The 14974-nt window shown below is 37.7% G+C and overlaps 3 protein-coding genes across 4 annotated transcripts; 2 read left to right on the top strand and 1 right to left on the bottom strand.

Annotated features, from left to right (window-relative positions):
• Positions 1-1182: 1182 nt before the first annotated feature.
• On the bottom strand, positions 1183-4074 carry LOC133720741 (thioredoxin-like protein AAED1, chloroplastic). The gene is made up of 9 exons (XM_062147201.1): positions 3840-4074; positions 3582-3723; positions 3317-3362; positions 2555-2614; positions 2338-2374; positions 2169-2248; positions 1945-2036; positions 1785-1845; positions 1183-1508 (listed from the first exon to the last, which is right to left on the bottom strand). Exons 1-9 carry the CDS (start codon positions 4033-4035, stop codon positions 1446-1448), a joined length of 777 nt encoding a protein of 258 aa, XP_062003185.1. The 5' UTR covers positions 4036-4074; the 3' UTR covers positions 1183-1445.
• A 151-nt stretch (positions 4075-4225) lies between these two features.
• Positions 4226-6365, top strand: LOC133720740 (adenylate kinase 1, chloroplastic). Its single transcript, XM_062147200.1, has 4 exons — positions 4226-4609; positions 4695-4835; positions 4991-5263; positions 5412-6365. Exons 1-4 carry the CDS (start codon positions 4286-4288, stop codon positions 5553-5555), a joined length of 882 nt encoding a protein of 293 aa, XP_062003184.1. The 5' UTR covers positions 4226-4285; the 3' UTR covers positions 5556-6365.
• A 1926-nt stretch (positions 6366-8291) lies between these two features.
• On the top strand, positions 8292-13900 carry LOC133720739 (two-component response regulator-like APRR7). Of its 2 annotated transcripts, none has more exons than XM_062147199.1 (9): positions 8292-8535; positions 8905-9521; positions 10135-10296; positions 10408-10541; positions 10852-11019; positions 11526-11634; positions 11841-12255; positions 12348-13149; positions 13490-13900. In XM_062147199.1, exons 2-9 carry the CDS (start codon positions 9215-9217, stop codon positions 13595-13597), a joined length of 2205 nt encoding a protein of 734 aa, XP_062003183.1. In that variant the 5' UTR covers positions 8292-8535; positions 8905-9214; the 3' UTR covers positions 13598-13900. The 2 variants fall into 2 exon arrangements, with proteins under 2 accessions (XP_062003183.1, XP_062003182.1); XM_062147198.1 differs by having other exon boundaries at positions 11526-11694.
• Positions 13901-14974: the final 1074 nt, after the last annotated feature.

Genomic DNA, 14974 nt, shown 5'->3' with positions numbered 1-14974 from the left:
ACTCATAAATGTCTTTTTAAAACGTATATTATCAATTAAGTCAAAATATATTTTCTATCCCTCATAAAGCCACCAAAATATAAACAATATCAATATTTATAAAAATGCCACCACATTTCTATTTTTCATTGTTTACGAAAATGTCATTACATCCAAGCAACTATTGTTATCAATTGACAAGCTACTACCAATAAATAAAAAAACTACTACCGAGGAATGAAAATGCTAATGTCAAATAACTGAAAAATTATTGTCATTCTTAATTAAAGTTTTGTCATTCGTTGGAAAAGTCACTAACATCATTCAAAAAACTACTTCCCCACACTGAATAGTTATCGCCAACAAACTAAAATATTACTATCATTCTTCAAAAAAACAACTATCATTCACGATAATCTTTTGAAAACCTATTGGCATCTTTCGAAAAGCTAAGTGTCAATGAACCATAAACTAATTATAGCAAATTACGTATGAGTCTATACAATTATCAATCAATTGTTACGATATATTTATTTTTATCTCGAAGTGTTAATGAATGATAATAACTTTTCTGAAAAATTACAGTAGCTTTTTTATTCATCAATGGTATCTTTTTCGTCATCAACAGTAGGTTTTTTGTCATTGGCTATAGATTTTCAATTAATGACAATAGTTGTTTCTATATAGTGCCATTTTCACAATTAATGAGAAAATTTTTGTATATTTTTATGGTTTTATGAGGGGAAAAAGGATTAGGAATAATATAGATAATAAAAATGGCTTTATATTTCCAACCCTTTCTCACCATATAAGCTAGCCTATACAAATAAATACTTTATAGTAATATCCTTATCAAATGAAAATATGCTCCCATAGTCCCATTACATACTTTATGACCCAAACGCAGGAAATGAATTCCTCATGTTTACTTTCCGCGAACCAAACATAGTCTAAAGTCTAAAGATGTAAAGCTTACTTCTCGTTAATACAGTAGAGTGGGGGCTACGTAAGTAGTAGTTAACATACAAATTACTCGAGGTCCAAATTCAAACTCATCTCTCCCTTGTTAAAAGAGAATTCCTTAGTAGTTAGTATTCGAATCAACAGGTTTTATTCCCTTTTTTTTCTTTTTTCTCGTCTCTGTTAATTATGATGGGGAACTCTAGACTATTTGTTTTTCTTTGCTAATAGGTAATTCCTAAGTTGAGATAAGAGGCGTATATTCGCATATCTGTTTATTACAATGTCACTGAAACGTGTACCACGTCTCAAATTGGATTAGATCCGTATAATGAGATATTCCTAGCTTCTCTAGGTAATTAAAAGGGCAGCAAAGGCCAGACTACACAGAGCTTACAGCCTACAAATTGAAGTATATACCTAACTAGATACAACTAAAAACCCAGAACTTACACCCCCAGAGTGTCGTATTATAGGGAATTGGCAAAGGTCGGACTACACAGAACTTACACCCCACAACATGCTTTCAGAATATCTTTGATATCTGGATCATCCCCGGCTTCTTTATCCTATGAAGAAGAATAACATGAAATCAAAACTTAGCCACAAGCTTCATGTCTACGTGCACAGACTGAAATCTTTACCTGTACGGCTGTACCAATGGAGTCATTGTATCTTTAAAAACCATGTCTATGAGTTCTCCAAATGAAAATAATATTTCTTGTGTTTTAAAGAAGATACTGTCTTAAGCTTAAACACATGCCTATATGGGATGTTCTGAACTGATTCATGCAATTAACAAGGTTATTACTTCCCATACGAGAGAGGATAGGAGACAGACTTACCTTGTGAATGTACAATATGTTACTTTTACCAGGACCTGCAACTATAATTCCACCTTGCTGCCTGCCAAACAAACAATTTCACTTCAGTCAAATTGGTGCTAATTACTACTAAAAATGGTAACATAACGTGACAACTTGCAAAACTTTTATATTGATATACCAGCCGCCTCTGCTCACGGTGTCCTGTTCAAAGGAAAGCTTCCAGTCTTGTCGATAACCCTCCATGTACAACTGTATTATCTTGAGACCTGCCTAGAATGTGGTGGAAGAAACTTATATGAGTACCGCTGTTTTCTGTAAGGAAATCCTCAGATCTCCCGAAGTACCACTGATAGCCATAAATTTGCTACATTGAAACAAAAATGTACAATATTTAATACATACTTTGGGAGTGAATGTGGTTGTGACACCAGAAACAAATCTTAATGCTTCATACGACGAGTGACTGGGATCTGCATAAACTTCTGAAAACAAAAAATAGATAGTTTCGTGACTGTGGTGCCTTAAGAGGGAGGAGAAAATTAAACACTACACCTGGTAAGAGCTCTTTTACCTCCTTTGAATTTGGTTTTCTCAGAGAACGATTTTGCCTGCACCAAATTACTCCTTATAGTTATAACAAAGATTCATTGCATTGACATAAAATAGTATATCAAAATATGAAATCGTTGGCAAAGTCTAGACTAATGAGCCTTGGTAAAACTTAATGCACAGAACTATTCAAACCACAAAATATAATAATTGTATATGTATAACTTCTTAGGGCAAACCTGATCGATACTACCGGGTCCAATCAAAACAAGAGCCACACCAGATTCATCCATTATATCCTGTCAACATATGACATGTGCTAGAACTGTGTTACCATAAAAGTATGTAATCAAAACAAGTATGCATCAAACAATCTCCCAAGGGAGGCAAGCTAGAGAACCAGTAACCTAGCTTGTATTAACTATTAACTCAATTGCATGCCTTGATGACTCTATAACATCTCTTCTAACTATTACTAAGAATAAATAGAGGGACAGAATTAACGTGGAAACATAAACGACAGGCTCTATTATTCAACATAAGCAACAGAACCGAAGTATGTCCAATTTTGCAGGACCAAGATAAGAAAATTTGAATCATTCTATCATGCTCCAAATATGGTATTTACAAGAAAATCTTCGTAATGGCAAGGGGCTGCAACATAGCTAGGTTTAAGACTTGACTTTGTTTACCAATGAGATGCTAAGCACAAAAAGACTTTGAGACTCTGCGTAACAATCTCCTTATATTAGCAAGCTAGAGAGTCAGTCCTTTGTATTAATTTTTCCCAATTCCAAAGTGTGCATTGTGGAATCCACCACAATTTTTTGAGACAGTAATAGATAACTATGCATGGACAGAGTTTAAGTGGAAACATAAATAATAGGCCCTTAATGAATGAATATTGTGTGTCCAACATGCACAATCAAATTATAAAAGTTTAAGGGGCCAGGGGGCTGCAGTGTGGGCGTGGTAATTCGTTGTAAATAGCGATAAGGTACCTTCTTTGAGGCAAGATAGTCAGCCCGTTTGCGGCAAAAGACACATCTGAAAGTAAACAACAACAAATTGAAAGAATATCCAAGAATGTATTGGGATTCTCAGCTTAATTATAGAAAAAAACTACATCCTTTCAAGCCTTCTAAATTGAGTAATTTCTAAACGCTCAATCATAAACCCTAAAACTAGGCCATTTTGAGTTTTAACACAGCACTTAATTATAAGAAAGTATCCGAAAGTTGAATTCGTATTAGAAATTAGTATTACCCGAAATGGCGCGCAAATGCAATAACAGCTGTCCTATCTTTCCACAAATCGGAAATCGGAATCCCATTTCCGTTCAGATCAAACACCTTCACTGAGTCCAACAAACTTGCTGTATCTCCAGCATTCGAAGAAGACTCAATTCCTGTTCACACCCGCAAATTCATCCCTCTGTTTATTCTCGATTGTAATAAATCAAAACAAATCAAGACACAACATTCCTAATTTAACCAAACAGATTATTCAAAAAGGAAATCTTGCCTGGTGAGCCCGACACCGCAGAGAACGCTACGACGTCGCTTCGCCTTCGTGAGAAATCGACTCTACTGCTGCAGAAGCTGACGTTTGCGTTCGGAGATGGGCTGGGGATTACACGCGTCGAAGTCTGATTGGTGGAGGTCCTGTGAACTCCGAGTCTATTGGGGAAGAGAGTTGCAGCGGAGAGAGTAACCGCCATCGTTTCTGAGAGGAAGAAGCAGTGTGTGAAGTCAGTGGCGAGTTCATGACCGTTGGTTTATTTGTGGGAAAAGACACAACACGTGGCGCATTCTGCTTACCAAAACAACCAAACGACAAGTCGTTTATCTCCGAGAAAAAAAACGACGTTAGGGTTGGCGCGGGTATAAATAATGACGAGACGTTGGTACCTACGGTTCAGTCTCTAACGAACTCTCTCACCCGTCTCTGCAAACTGTAACCTGTTTCCAATGGCGGCTTTAACCCGCCTTGCAAAGCCCTCGTTTGCACCACACTCCCCTATCTCATACCTGAGCCGGTGCTTGTATTCCGGCCTAGGATCCGAGCCCAGTTCTCACGCCGCGGCGTCTTACAGCCCGCACTTGGGGCCCAAGCCCACTCTCTCGGTCAAGGATCCGAAGGACCGGAACGTACAGTGGGTGTTCTTGGGGTCGCCGGGAGTCGGAAAAGGCACGTACGCCAGTCGTTTATCTAATCTCCTCGGCGTGCCTCACATCGCCACCGGAGATCTCGTCCGCGAAGAACTCGCTGCCTCCGGTCCTCTCTCTCAACAGGTCTGGCTTCTTTTGATTACTCACTTTTCTAATCAGATCTGTGCCGTTAATTTTTGCTTGAGTCTGATCTTGTTGTTTATTGCAGTTATCGGAGATTGTGAACCAGGGGAAGCTGGTTTCCGATGAGATTATAATAAACTTGTTGTCCAAGAGATTGGAGGCTGGAGAGACTAAAGGCGAGTTAGGTTTTATTCTTGATGGTTTTCCACGAACCATTAGACAAGCGGTGAGTGTCTTTAGCTAGATCTGGATTGTATAATGTGATAAAAATTGAGTTAAGAGCTTAAATTACAAAATTTCATATATATTGGAAGGTATAATGTAGAAGAATTGGTGAAAATGAGGTCAGGGAGTGATTGTTTTATATGTTATGTGATGTAGGAAATATTGGAAGGAGTGACGGATATTGACTTGGTGCTAAATCTGAAGCTCCGGGAAGATGTGTTGCTTGAGAAATGCCTAGGTAGACGAACCTGTAGTCAGTGTGGGGGAAATTTCAATGTGGCCTCGATTAATGTCAAGGGCTCGAATGGGAGTCCTGCAATTAGCATGGCTCCGCTTCTTCCCCCTCAGCATTGTATGTCAAAGCTTGTTACTCGGGCGGATGATACTGAGGAAGTGATTAAAAATCGGATTGATATATACAATGAGAAGGTATATCTCCTCTTCCCTTACATATGAATAACATTTGTATATAGAGAAGCTCATCCTGAAGGTGCCTGTGTTTACGTTTTGGCATTGGTTGTTTGTGTTTTAAGTTCCATTTTCATTGGTGATGATTTGTACTCTGATGTTCTTGCAGAGTCGGCCTGTAGAAGAATTCTACCGTAGTAGGGGAAAATTGTTGGAGTTTGATTTGCCTGGAGGAATTCCAGAGTCTTGGCCAAAGTTGCTTGAAATTCTTGATCTTGATGACTACAAGGAGCAGCAGTCTGCTGCAGCCTGATAATTATCCCGTTTAAAGGTGATTATGCCATTCCCTGGGCGCATGAAGTGTGTGCTGGGGTTTTGGACTCTTTTGATTTTTGGGTCAGTTTTCTCATAGAGAAAATTTTGTTCTACTGTATTGGAGAATTTCCATGAGTATTTGTTTGGTTGAGGGACAATCTATTTACTAACAATTTTGTTGCAGCAATAAGCCTCAGTGATGGAGGCTGGATGATTATACAGTATTGTTGTAACTTATAGACTTATAGTTGATCAATATATCAAATTGCATCTTGTGGGGATCAATTACCCCTCGATAAAACTTGTTCCTCCAGATTAGCTTTTCATGTGGAACTTCCTATTTAATCTATTGTATGTAAGATGAAGCAGTCAGCAAAGATATGGTATGTATAATTTGATATATAGTTTTATTCAGTGATTAGATTTGGATATATAGGTTTATTCAGTCAGTCTATTCTTTATCAGAGTTCCTTGCAGCTGGCCGAGCTGGTTGGCTTTAGTATTGCCAATCAGGAAGTTAACAGCTGCAGATATTGAATTGTGGCACAATACCAGCTCTTGACTGCACAAGTTTTAGTGGTGCAAGATAGAATGTGCAGCACATTGTACCTAATCAACTTCTTTACACTTTTGTGATCTTGTACATGAAATTATTGCGACTGTATTGTAGATCCATGGCTTAGATTATATGGAATTATGTATGCGTGTGTCTGAATTATGTACTTAAAAGGGTTAGGTGTTGTCTCTTTTAATGATATCTGGAACTTTGAAAATAATTTGAAGTCTGTGCAGAAGATTGTGTTTAATTCTTGGTGCTCTTTTGCCTTTCTGGGTTTTTTTTGCCTTTCTCTTGTTATGACTAGCCACATGTGTGAGAGCTATGCATAAGTCATCCTTGTTTCAAACTATGGTGACTGGTTACGTAATCCAATTCATTACACTATGCGTATCATTTATTCCTGTATTTTTGTTTAAATTCTTTTTTCCTTGTTTCAGGCCTACCTTAGTAATCATGTTGATGTAACTATGCGTGTTCTTTAAGTGTACCAGATATTGTTGATCATTTTTCATGACTAAAGCTTTAGACTCGGATCTGTCTTTAAGCTAGATGAAAACTATGACCCAGACATTGTCGACCTTAATATATTTGATAGATAATTCGGTGGAACTATACTGCCCGTCATCGTAACTTTACTTTCATTTTTCCTCTTCTAGTTTGCTTTTACATATATCTACTTTTCCTACTCCCCCACCTCTCCATCCTCCCCCCTGCATAAGCCTTGAAGATGGGTTAAGGAGTTTAGGTATGGGTGGTAGATAAAAAGCCAATAAAAAGATGTCAATAAACACGGCATTCACTTTTCTCCGAAAATTCCTTAAAAACAGATTCAAAGGTTGATGATGGTCGATTTTAAACAGTCTCATGAGTGAATTCTCCGTCATAGGGTATGCATATTCCTGCAAAACCAATAGTATTTCTGGAATGTATGGAGCAAAAGTCTCTATATACATGGAATCGGAAAAGCAGCTCCTGAAGAATATGATCAAGCTAGCTCTCAGAAGTCAGACCACAGCTTTCTTTTCTCTTTTTATCTTTTAGCATCTTCATTGTGGATAGGATTTCAATGCAATGCCGGCACCCAAAAAGGGGTAGCAAATAATATAATATTCTACTAAAGGTATGATGGGCATGCCAATCTAGAAAAGTCCACTAGTGTTGGTTGTCCTTTTGCCAAAAGCATGCATCATGGCACCGCCATCGGAGAAATGAAGAATTTATTTATTCAAATTATTAGAGTTAAAAATAATGCAGGTAAAATTTCTATTATGTATATTTATTTTATTAAACAAGTCACTTTCTTAATTTCAAATAGAAAATGATTCTTTAAATTTCAAACATAACATGTAAAACCATTTGATTATCGTAAATGAACATATAAGAATAATATCAAGTGGCGAAGGTCGTCAATTCAGACTCCTTTTTATAGCAAAATATACACCACACAACAAGAATTGATAGTTAGTGAAATTATGTACTAGTTTAATCGTTGAAAAATTTAGAATTTAACCTTTACTCCCATAAAAATTAACTTCTGTTTTAATCTTTCCTTCCATAAAAATTAATTTTTGCATTCTTTTCAAAAAAAAAAAAAATTTGCATTTTATTTTTCAATTTGAGTATCTTTTTAAAGAAAAAGGAAACAACGACAAATCTTAAACCAGACCATAAAAAATCAGCTCACGTTTTGCAAGTTGTTAACCATGTTGGCCCTCATTTAGATATTTTACGACGTTTTCTCCTAAAAGCCCTGCCATTAGTAACAAATCCAGTTAATCCACCATCATACGAAAGGATATTATTGCCAATTAATTAAACAATTAACCCGCTCCCACCGTCGTTTCAACCTGTACCAACCAAATGGTGGATATAACCGGGGAGCCAATAGTAGGTCCTCGAAAACGACACCTGCCCTTTCCTTAGTCGCCAAACACGGGCACGTGTCCTAACCAGATCTCCGAGATCTCTGAGATGCCAAACCAGCCCAGCTTTTGATTTCCGTCCACGCCAGCAACCCTCGGCCCCATTTTCCGCCAAGCTGGAAATATCTCCTCCCACTCCAGAACCCGTCCCCACCTCTCCACATCTGCACCGTCGAGTTGTCCACGTCAGCTGCCTCAGATTCACCGTCTCGTCGTACCCAATATCTTTTTCTCATTTCCCCTTCTTTCCCCCGGCGATTATCTTTCTCCTCAGTCAAGCTTTGTCTCTCCCAAACCCGAAACCCTTGAACCAAAAAAAAAAAAAACTCTCTGAAAATATCTGGATTTAGATTTTTTGTTTTTTTTTTTGACGATCCAAATTGAGGTTTTTCGAAAATTGTTCTTCGGCGGGATACTGTTTTTAGTAGTGCCAATGTTTTTGTTTGTAATTTCCGTTTGGATCTAGCTTAGTTATGGCGGTTAATGAAGCTTTGCAGGTGATTTCTTCCATGTTTTTTGTTGATTTTATTCTTGCTTTGTTTATCTGGAAATATTATTGTTTACTTTGATTTGGATAATTGGAAGTTCATTTTAAGTAATTGTCATTTTTTTTTTTTTTGGTGTGATAATTGTTATTTGTTGAAGAAGTGATAATTGGTGATGAGTTTAGTATAGAATTGATTGTTAATATTGATTTTGGATGTTTTTACTTACCTGTGGATTGAGTTTTCAATATTCAGTTAGGGTTGAAATTTTGTACATACTGGTGTGTTTTCATTCTAAAGCAGTTATTAATTGCTCTAATAAAGTGGAAGTTAGGGTTTTATGGTGGATAGTTTGTCTGATATAATGCTATGGTGGTGCAGGGTGTGAGCAATTTGTTGGGTTTCAAGCCATTTTTAGCTAGCTGAGAATATTCGGGGTTAATTTGACATCAGTTCTGTTAATTTGACATCAGTTGTATATATTCAGCTACAGGATTGCTTTCGGCATCAGTTTGTAATCGGTGAATAAACTTTGATTAGGTTTTAGAAGGATTTGTAGTTTGGAGAGGTTTGGTCTTCGAAGTAGACGCTATGCGCAATTCTTTTTCCCGATTCAAGAGAATTTTTATTTGCTCTGAACTTGGGAGGTCTTTGCTTTTAGTCTTGTGTGTGATTCATAGGGAGTGTTCTGATGAATGATGAGGGAAAACAGCTGCTGGAGCTGAATCGCCGTTCATGGGATGGGAATAAGGGGGTTAAGGATGAGGAACAGGGGTTAGTTAAGGGAGATGATTTGAAAAGTAATGGGAGAGCTGAAGATGTGAAAGTTGGCAATGGAGGGGTTGGTCAACCCCAGTTTGTTATACAACAGCCTCAGGGTTCAACTGTTTGCTGGGAGAGGTTTCTACATCTGAGATCTCTGAAGGTTTTGCTGGTGGAATATGATGATTGTACTCGCCATATTGTTGCTGCACTTCTTCGCAATTGCAGTTATGAAGGTTAGTGACCTGGCTTCTGAGACACTTAATTCTTCATATGTACCCATGCCCTTTCCCAGGCACTCCTTTCTTAAAGAGTGACTGGATGCATTATCAGCGTATAGAAGTTGAGTGACTTGTCAAGTTTATTTTCGTTGTTTACAATAATTCGATTTTTGTTTCTCTTAATTACTAAACTAGATCCTATCATCAGATTACTGTTTGCTGAAAAGCACAGATGTAACACATTTATAATTGAAACATAATTCTATATTCTTGTTATTAAATTTTTTGGCCTGATATGTAAAATGAGAAATTAAATACTGAGAGATAAGTGAAAAGAGGATAGCAACCTTAATGGAAGCTTGATATCATGTTATCCGTAGACTGCTTGTGCACTGAGTCTAGGCTTTCTTTTCAATGAACTCATGTTTTATAACACACACACACACAAAAACATTACCAAATGAAATCGTCTAGACCTTAACTTTTAGAGGATGTGTTGAAAACCAGAAGTAACTCTCATGGCTTACACTCCCATTTGACTTGTTATAGCCTTGCTTCTTTTTTATAAATTTTTTTAAATTCCATGATTGGTCCTTGATAAGTATAAGATGAATCTTCTTATTTTCAGTTATCGAAGCAGCAAACGGAATACAAGCCTGGAAGGTTCTTGAAGATTTAACCAATCATGTTGATCTAATCTTAACCGAGGTAGTTATGCCATGTGTATCAGGCATTAGTCTTTTATCCAAGATTATGAGCCATAAGTCCCGAAAGAATGTTCCTGTGATTAGTAAGTGTTTTCACCTCCTCATCCGATTAATAGTTGTATGGATTAGTGATGCTCTGCTTTGACAGCTTAGCAAGTAGAATCGTTTAATAATGTCTTCTAATCTGTGTGCAGTGATGTCATCTCAAGATTCTATGGGTTTGGTCTTTAAATGTTTGTCAAAGGGGGCTGTTGACTTCTTGGTGAAGCCCATTCGGAAGAATGAGCTTAAGAACCTCTGGCAGCATGTTTGGAGGAGATGCCATAGTGTGAGTTATTACAATTTTCCATCTGATGTTAGACTTTTTCTATTTGCAATAGTTTGCGTCAAATACCGAGAAGTTTTTTCTTTTTTCCTGTTTCTTGGGTCCCTAGTTTGATATATGAAAATTTGCACCTAACATGGCTGGGTGTGTTAGTATTGTTTGTTCTATTGAGACTGGTGTCAGGCAGCACATATATCAATGAGGAGCTTTAGTTCCTAACTAATCAATGCAATATGCTGTTCAGATTGCAGTTAGTGTGTGTGTGTGTTTTTCTTGGGTGTATTGTATGACTATTATCTAATTTCTCTCTCAGTCTAGTGGTAGTGGAACCGGAAGCGAAAGTGGCACACAGACTCAGAAGTCAGTAAGATCAAATAGTGTTGACAAGTCTGACAACAACAGTGGAAGCAATGATGAGGAAGATAATGGGAGTGTGGGTTTGAATGTTGGAGATGGAAGTGACAATGGAAGTGGTACTCAGGTATAGTAATATATACTAGCAAGGTCTTAGATGTTACTTCCCTATTACTGAAACTTCACATTAGTTTGTAGAAGGCACCTCAGCCACACACAGAGGCAGAATAGCAGAACTAAAAGTGTTATAGTTTAAACTGTGTGGTAAGCCCATTAGAATGAATGAATACCCGCCAACCATCTTGAGTTAATTTTTTTTTCCCCTTTCTTTCTTTCTCACCCTTGCTGTTGCCAAACTTCATTATATAGTCGTGCAGAGGTAATGTCAAATTATCAATTCTACACATTTCTTGATCCAAATCTAGGCTGAAAAACTACTTGCACTCCTAGTTACGTAGTGGTTGCTATAAATAAAAATAAAAAATAAAAAGGAAAAATAAAACTTCTACACATTTTTTTGCAGTACACCAATAGCAATCAAATGATCATCTCCTGTTAGAAACAAGAAATGAAGTTCATGTAAAACCTGGACTCACAGACACAATTTGTTGATTGCTGTATGTCATTTTGCAGAGTTCTTGGACAAAACAAGCTGTAGAAGTTGACAGTCCACGACAGGTGTTTTCATGGCATCCTGATAGTACTTGTGCCCAAGTAGTTCACTCCAACGCTGAAACATTTGGTAAGCAATTGGTTACTGGTGCTGCAGCAAGGGACTGCCAGCAACAGAAAGAAGAACATGGTATTCCCAATTATTTAAACCTGTGGTTCTGTGCAAAAGTTTTTATGTGAATTTTCTTATATTGATGTGTGTGCGCGCGTGCGCGCTTGCACGTGTATCCTTGTTTTATTTGGATGGTGACGAGGCTGTGTTTTCCATATTTTCAGACAACTTTGCAATGGGTAAAGATTTGGAGATTGGCATGAATAGCAAGAGAGAGATACAGCGTGAGCATCCTATTGAGTTTCCAACCAAACTAGCAGGCCCAAGGCAGAATAATCTGCTCAACATAGGTTCTGGTAAATATGATGAAAGTCCTTCCAGCAAGCAAAAGTATGATGGTGCTTCTATAACAGGTGACGTCACCAATCCCTCTGATCCCCAGTTGGAGAGCACAAAATTTGAAGCTTCTAACAGACATTATAAGGCCTTGGACATTAGCAGTACACCTAATAACGATACTGATGAACTACCATCCCTAGAGCTCAGTTTGAAAAGACTTAGAGGAGTTAAAGGCACTGAGACAACAGTACAAGATGACCGCAATGTCTTGAGGCGTTCAGACTCTTCAGCATTTTCAAGGTATAGATGTGGATATGAAGTAGACGTAATTGTTTTCCACATTCTCTTGAGCTTTCTGTATGGTTTGCCTTAGTATGTTATTGCCTCTGCAGGTATAATGCAGCCTCAAATGCTAACAAGGCTCCTTCTGGGCATGTTGGAAGCAATTCTCCACATGATAATAATGGAGAAAGTACGAACAAGGATCTGTTTAATGATATCCCATCTCACTCAAGTGACAATCCTCCCAATCAATGCTCAAATGGAGGCAGCAATAACATTGACATGGGCTCCACAACTAATAATAATCCTCGTGAGCCTCTTGTTATAAACAAGACAGCAGCTGCATCCACAATTCAACGTTTGCATCCATCATCTGCTTTTCATCCTGTGAAAAAGGACCCTATGAATGCTACTCAGCTAGTTTTAATAGATAATGCTAACAATGGGGCAACAACAGTACTGGCTCAATCAAGATGTGCTCAGACGCCACAATTTCAAACTCAAAACCTCCATCAGGATTATGATCACCATCAGGTCCATCACCCTGTTGCCCACACAATGCAAAAACAGCAGCTTCCTGACCATAGTGATTTATCTTTAAAGAAATTGGCTGCAGCTGCTCCACATTGCGGATCATCAAATGTTAGGAGTGGGCCTGTTGAAGGTAATCCTGGAAATTACAGTGTCAACAGAAGTGCTTCTGGCAGTAACCATGGGAGCAATGGGCAAAATGGAAGCAATATTGGAGGTACAAACATGGAAAGTGATAATGGAGTCGCTGGAAAAAGTGGAAGTGGTGATGGTAGTGGAAACCAGAGTGAAAATAGAGTAGATGAAAACAAATTTTCCCAGAGAGAGGCTGCCTTGACCAAGTTCCGTCAGAAAAGAAATGAGAGATGCTTCCGGAAAAAGGTAACTGATACAGTTGTTTGAACCCTAGTTCTAGACTTCTTGGTCTAATTGGTTGAAGAATTATATGGATATTGCAATCCTTTTTTATATTGTTTGTTAACTTCTACTCATTTATTTTCCCTCGTTGGTTCTTCCATAAAAAGGTTTGTTAGATCAAGTTATTAGGTTTTCTTCTGTATGTGCGAGATATATATGAACTGTACAGAAGTTCAATCTGGTAAACGCCTCCTCACTGGCATTATTTTCATGAATTTATTTCTTAATGTCATTAATCAAATGAACAAAGAAAAGGAAGAAATGAGAATGAAATGAAGATATCTTTCTTGATTTGGCTTTGCAGGTTCGATATCAAAGCAGAAAAAGACTGGCGGAACAGCGACCTCGTGTTCGTGGACAGTTTGTCCGGCAGACAATGAGCGAGAACACTACCAGGACAACAGATAGCTGACATTGCTTGGAAATTTGATTACATATGTTACATTTCTTTTAGCTCTTGTGAGTTGAGTAATACGTAAATATTCAGGTAGAGAATTGGAGTTGTAGAACTCTAACGGACACCTTAAAAGTGTATTTGCCACGGTTGTGGATTTAAATTGCTTGTTTTCGACATAGAAGCCATAAACTCTATGCGATCACAGCATCGGTTTGATGTGATTTTCATAAACTTGTACTGGGTTACAAGATCCTATCATAATTGATGGTGTCCTGGTGTCCGCTCAATAGAGTAACAAAACTAATATTTGAATCGTCATGCAGGCCTAAAGCCCGAGCCAAAATTATTTGCTTTTAGCTAGTGTTTGGGGTTTCAGAAAATCGGCATCATAAACTAAAATGGAGGGGAGAATGCTTTGATCTTCTATAGACCACTTGGATCAAATTGTTCTTTTATCTTACAATTGTAGGGAGTTCGTCTATTGCTGTAGGGAATTTGTCTACTGTTAATGTTCCAATATATTTGTGGATAAAAACCCGTGAACGGCAGAGTGAGAGAATCCAAATATGGGTTTTGGGTAAAATGACAAACTCAAGTTGTAAAGCAGAGAGAATCCGTTCTTTTCTTTTCTTGCTTGTTCTTTTCTTCCTTGTATTGAGGAATGTTTTAAAGCTTCTGTTCCTTGCTTTGCCCTAAAGTTTCTGAGCCACATGATATACTATAAGGAGAGAGACCAGAGATTACAGGGTAGTACTAAAAAAAGAATCTTTCAGATCAACAAACATATCAACTATATATTTAAAGACATATATTTCCCACCAAAACAAGTACTAGGGCAAAAACTGCAAGCCGACACCCAGAAACAAACAAAGTAGCAAAACCAAACAGAGGCAGCTAAAGAAACAAAGTTAGTCAAGAAAAGGATGAAACTGCGCACAAAATTGAACAAACTGAAGCACCGAGAGCAGAAACTCTCATGCTTCTCCACTTGGTATTATATAACTATATGAATTTCTGAACGCACCCAGCAGCTACAGATACAGTTGGTCTTAATATATATTGTCTTTATGCATCTGATCAGTTCTGTTTAATTATTCTTAGTAACGTTAACAGGAACTCGGTCCGAGATTTAATGCAGCAAAAAACTTGGACTTTGCGTGCCAAGACTTCACCAGGTCAAGATTAGCCTCATTACTATCATATGATTAATCTTTTAACTCGATCCAAAAGAATGTTTGCAGGTATGAGAGGGACAAATTTTTGGTTTTCGTTTTCCATTTTTATTTTTCGGAAAAGACGGCTAAGCTTGGATGCTCGTCTCACCCTTGACTATTTTTGAACTAATAAAATACATCGAAAGAGACACAGAACCAATATATCCTTGTGGATAGT

Source organism: Rosa rugosa, chromosome 7, assembly GCF_958449725.1.
Source record: "Rosa rugosa chromosome 7, drRosRugo1.1, whole genome shotgun sequence".
NCBI lineage: Eukaryota > Viridiplantae > Streptophyta > Magnoliopsida > Rosales > Rosaceae > Rosa > Rosa rugosa.
Note: the sequence above shows the minus strand (reverse complement) of the source record. Positions and strands in the feature narration are given on the sequence as shown.

Bases quoted from the DNA above. Each gene is read 5' to 3' on its own strand.
- LOC133720741 (XM_062147201.1), bottom strand. From the start codon at position 4,035: ATGGCGGTTACTCTCTCCGCTGCAACTCTCTTCCCCAATAGACTCGGA. The intron at 3,724-3,839 runs GCAAGATTTCCT...GGGTGTGAACAG, and splicing joins TGCGGTGTCGGGCTCACCAG to GAATTGAGTCTTCTTCGAAT. The intron at 1,509-1,784 runs GTAAGTCTGTCT...TCTTCTTCATAG, and splicing joins ACATATTGTACATTCACAAG to GATAAAGAAGCCGGGGATGA.
- LOC133720740 (XM_062147200.1), top strand. From the start codon at position 4,286: ATGGCGGCTTTAACCCGCCTTGCAAAGCCCTCGTTTGCACCACACTCC. The intron at 4,610-4,694 runs GTCTGGCTTCTT...TGTTTATTGCAG, and splicing joins CCGGTCCTCTCTCTCAACAG to TTATCGGAGATTGTGAACCA. The intron at 5,264-5,411 runs GTATATCTCCTC...ATGTTCTTGCAG, and splicing joins TTGATATATACAATGAGAAG to AGTCGGCCTGTAGAAGAATT.
- LOC133720739 (XM_062147198.1), top strand. From the start codon at position 9,215: ATGAATGATGAGGGAAAACAGCTGCTGGAGCTGAATCGCCGTTCATGG. The intron at 9,522-10,134 runs GTTAGTGACCTG...TCTTATTTTCAG, and splicing joins TCGCAATTGCAGTTATGAAG to TTATCGAAGCAGCAAACGGA. The intron at 10,297-10,407 runs GTAAGTGTTTTC...ATCTGTGTGCAG, and splicing joins AAAGAATGTTCCTGTGATTA to TGATGTCATCTCAAGATTCT.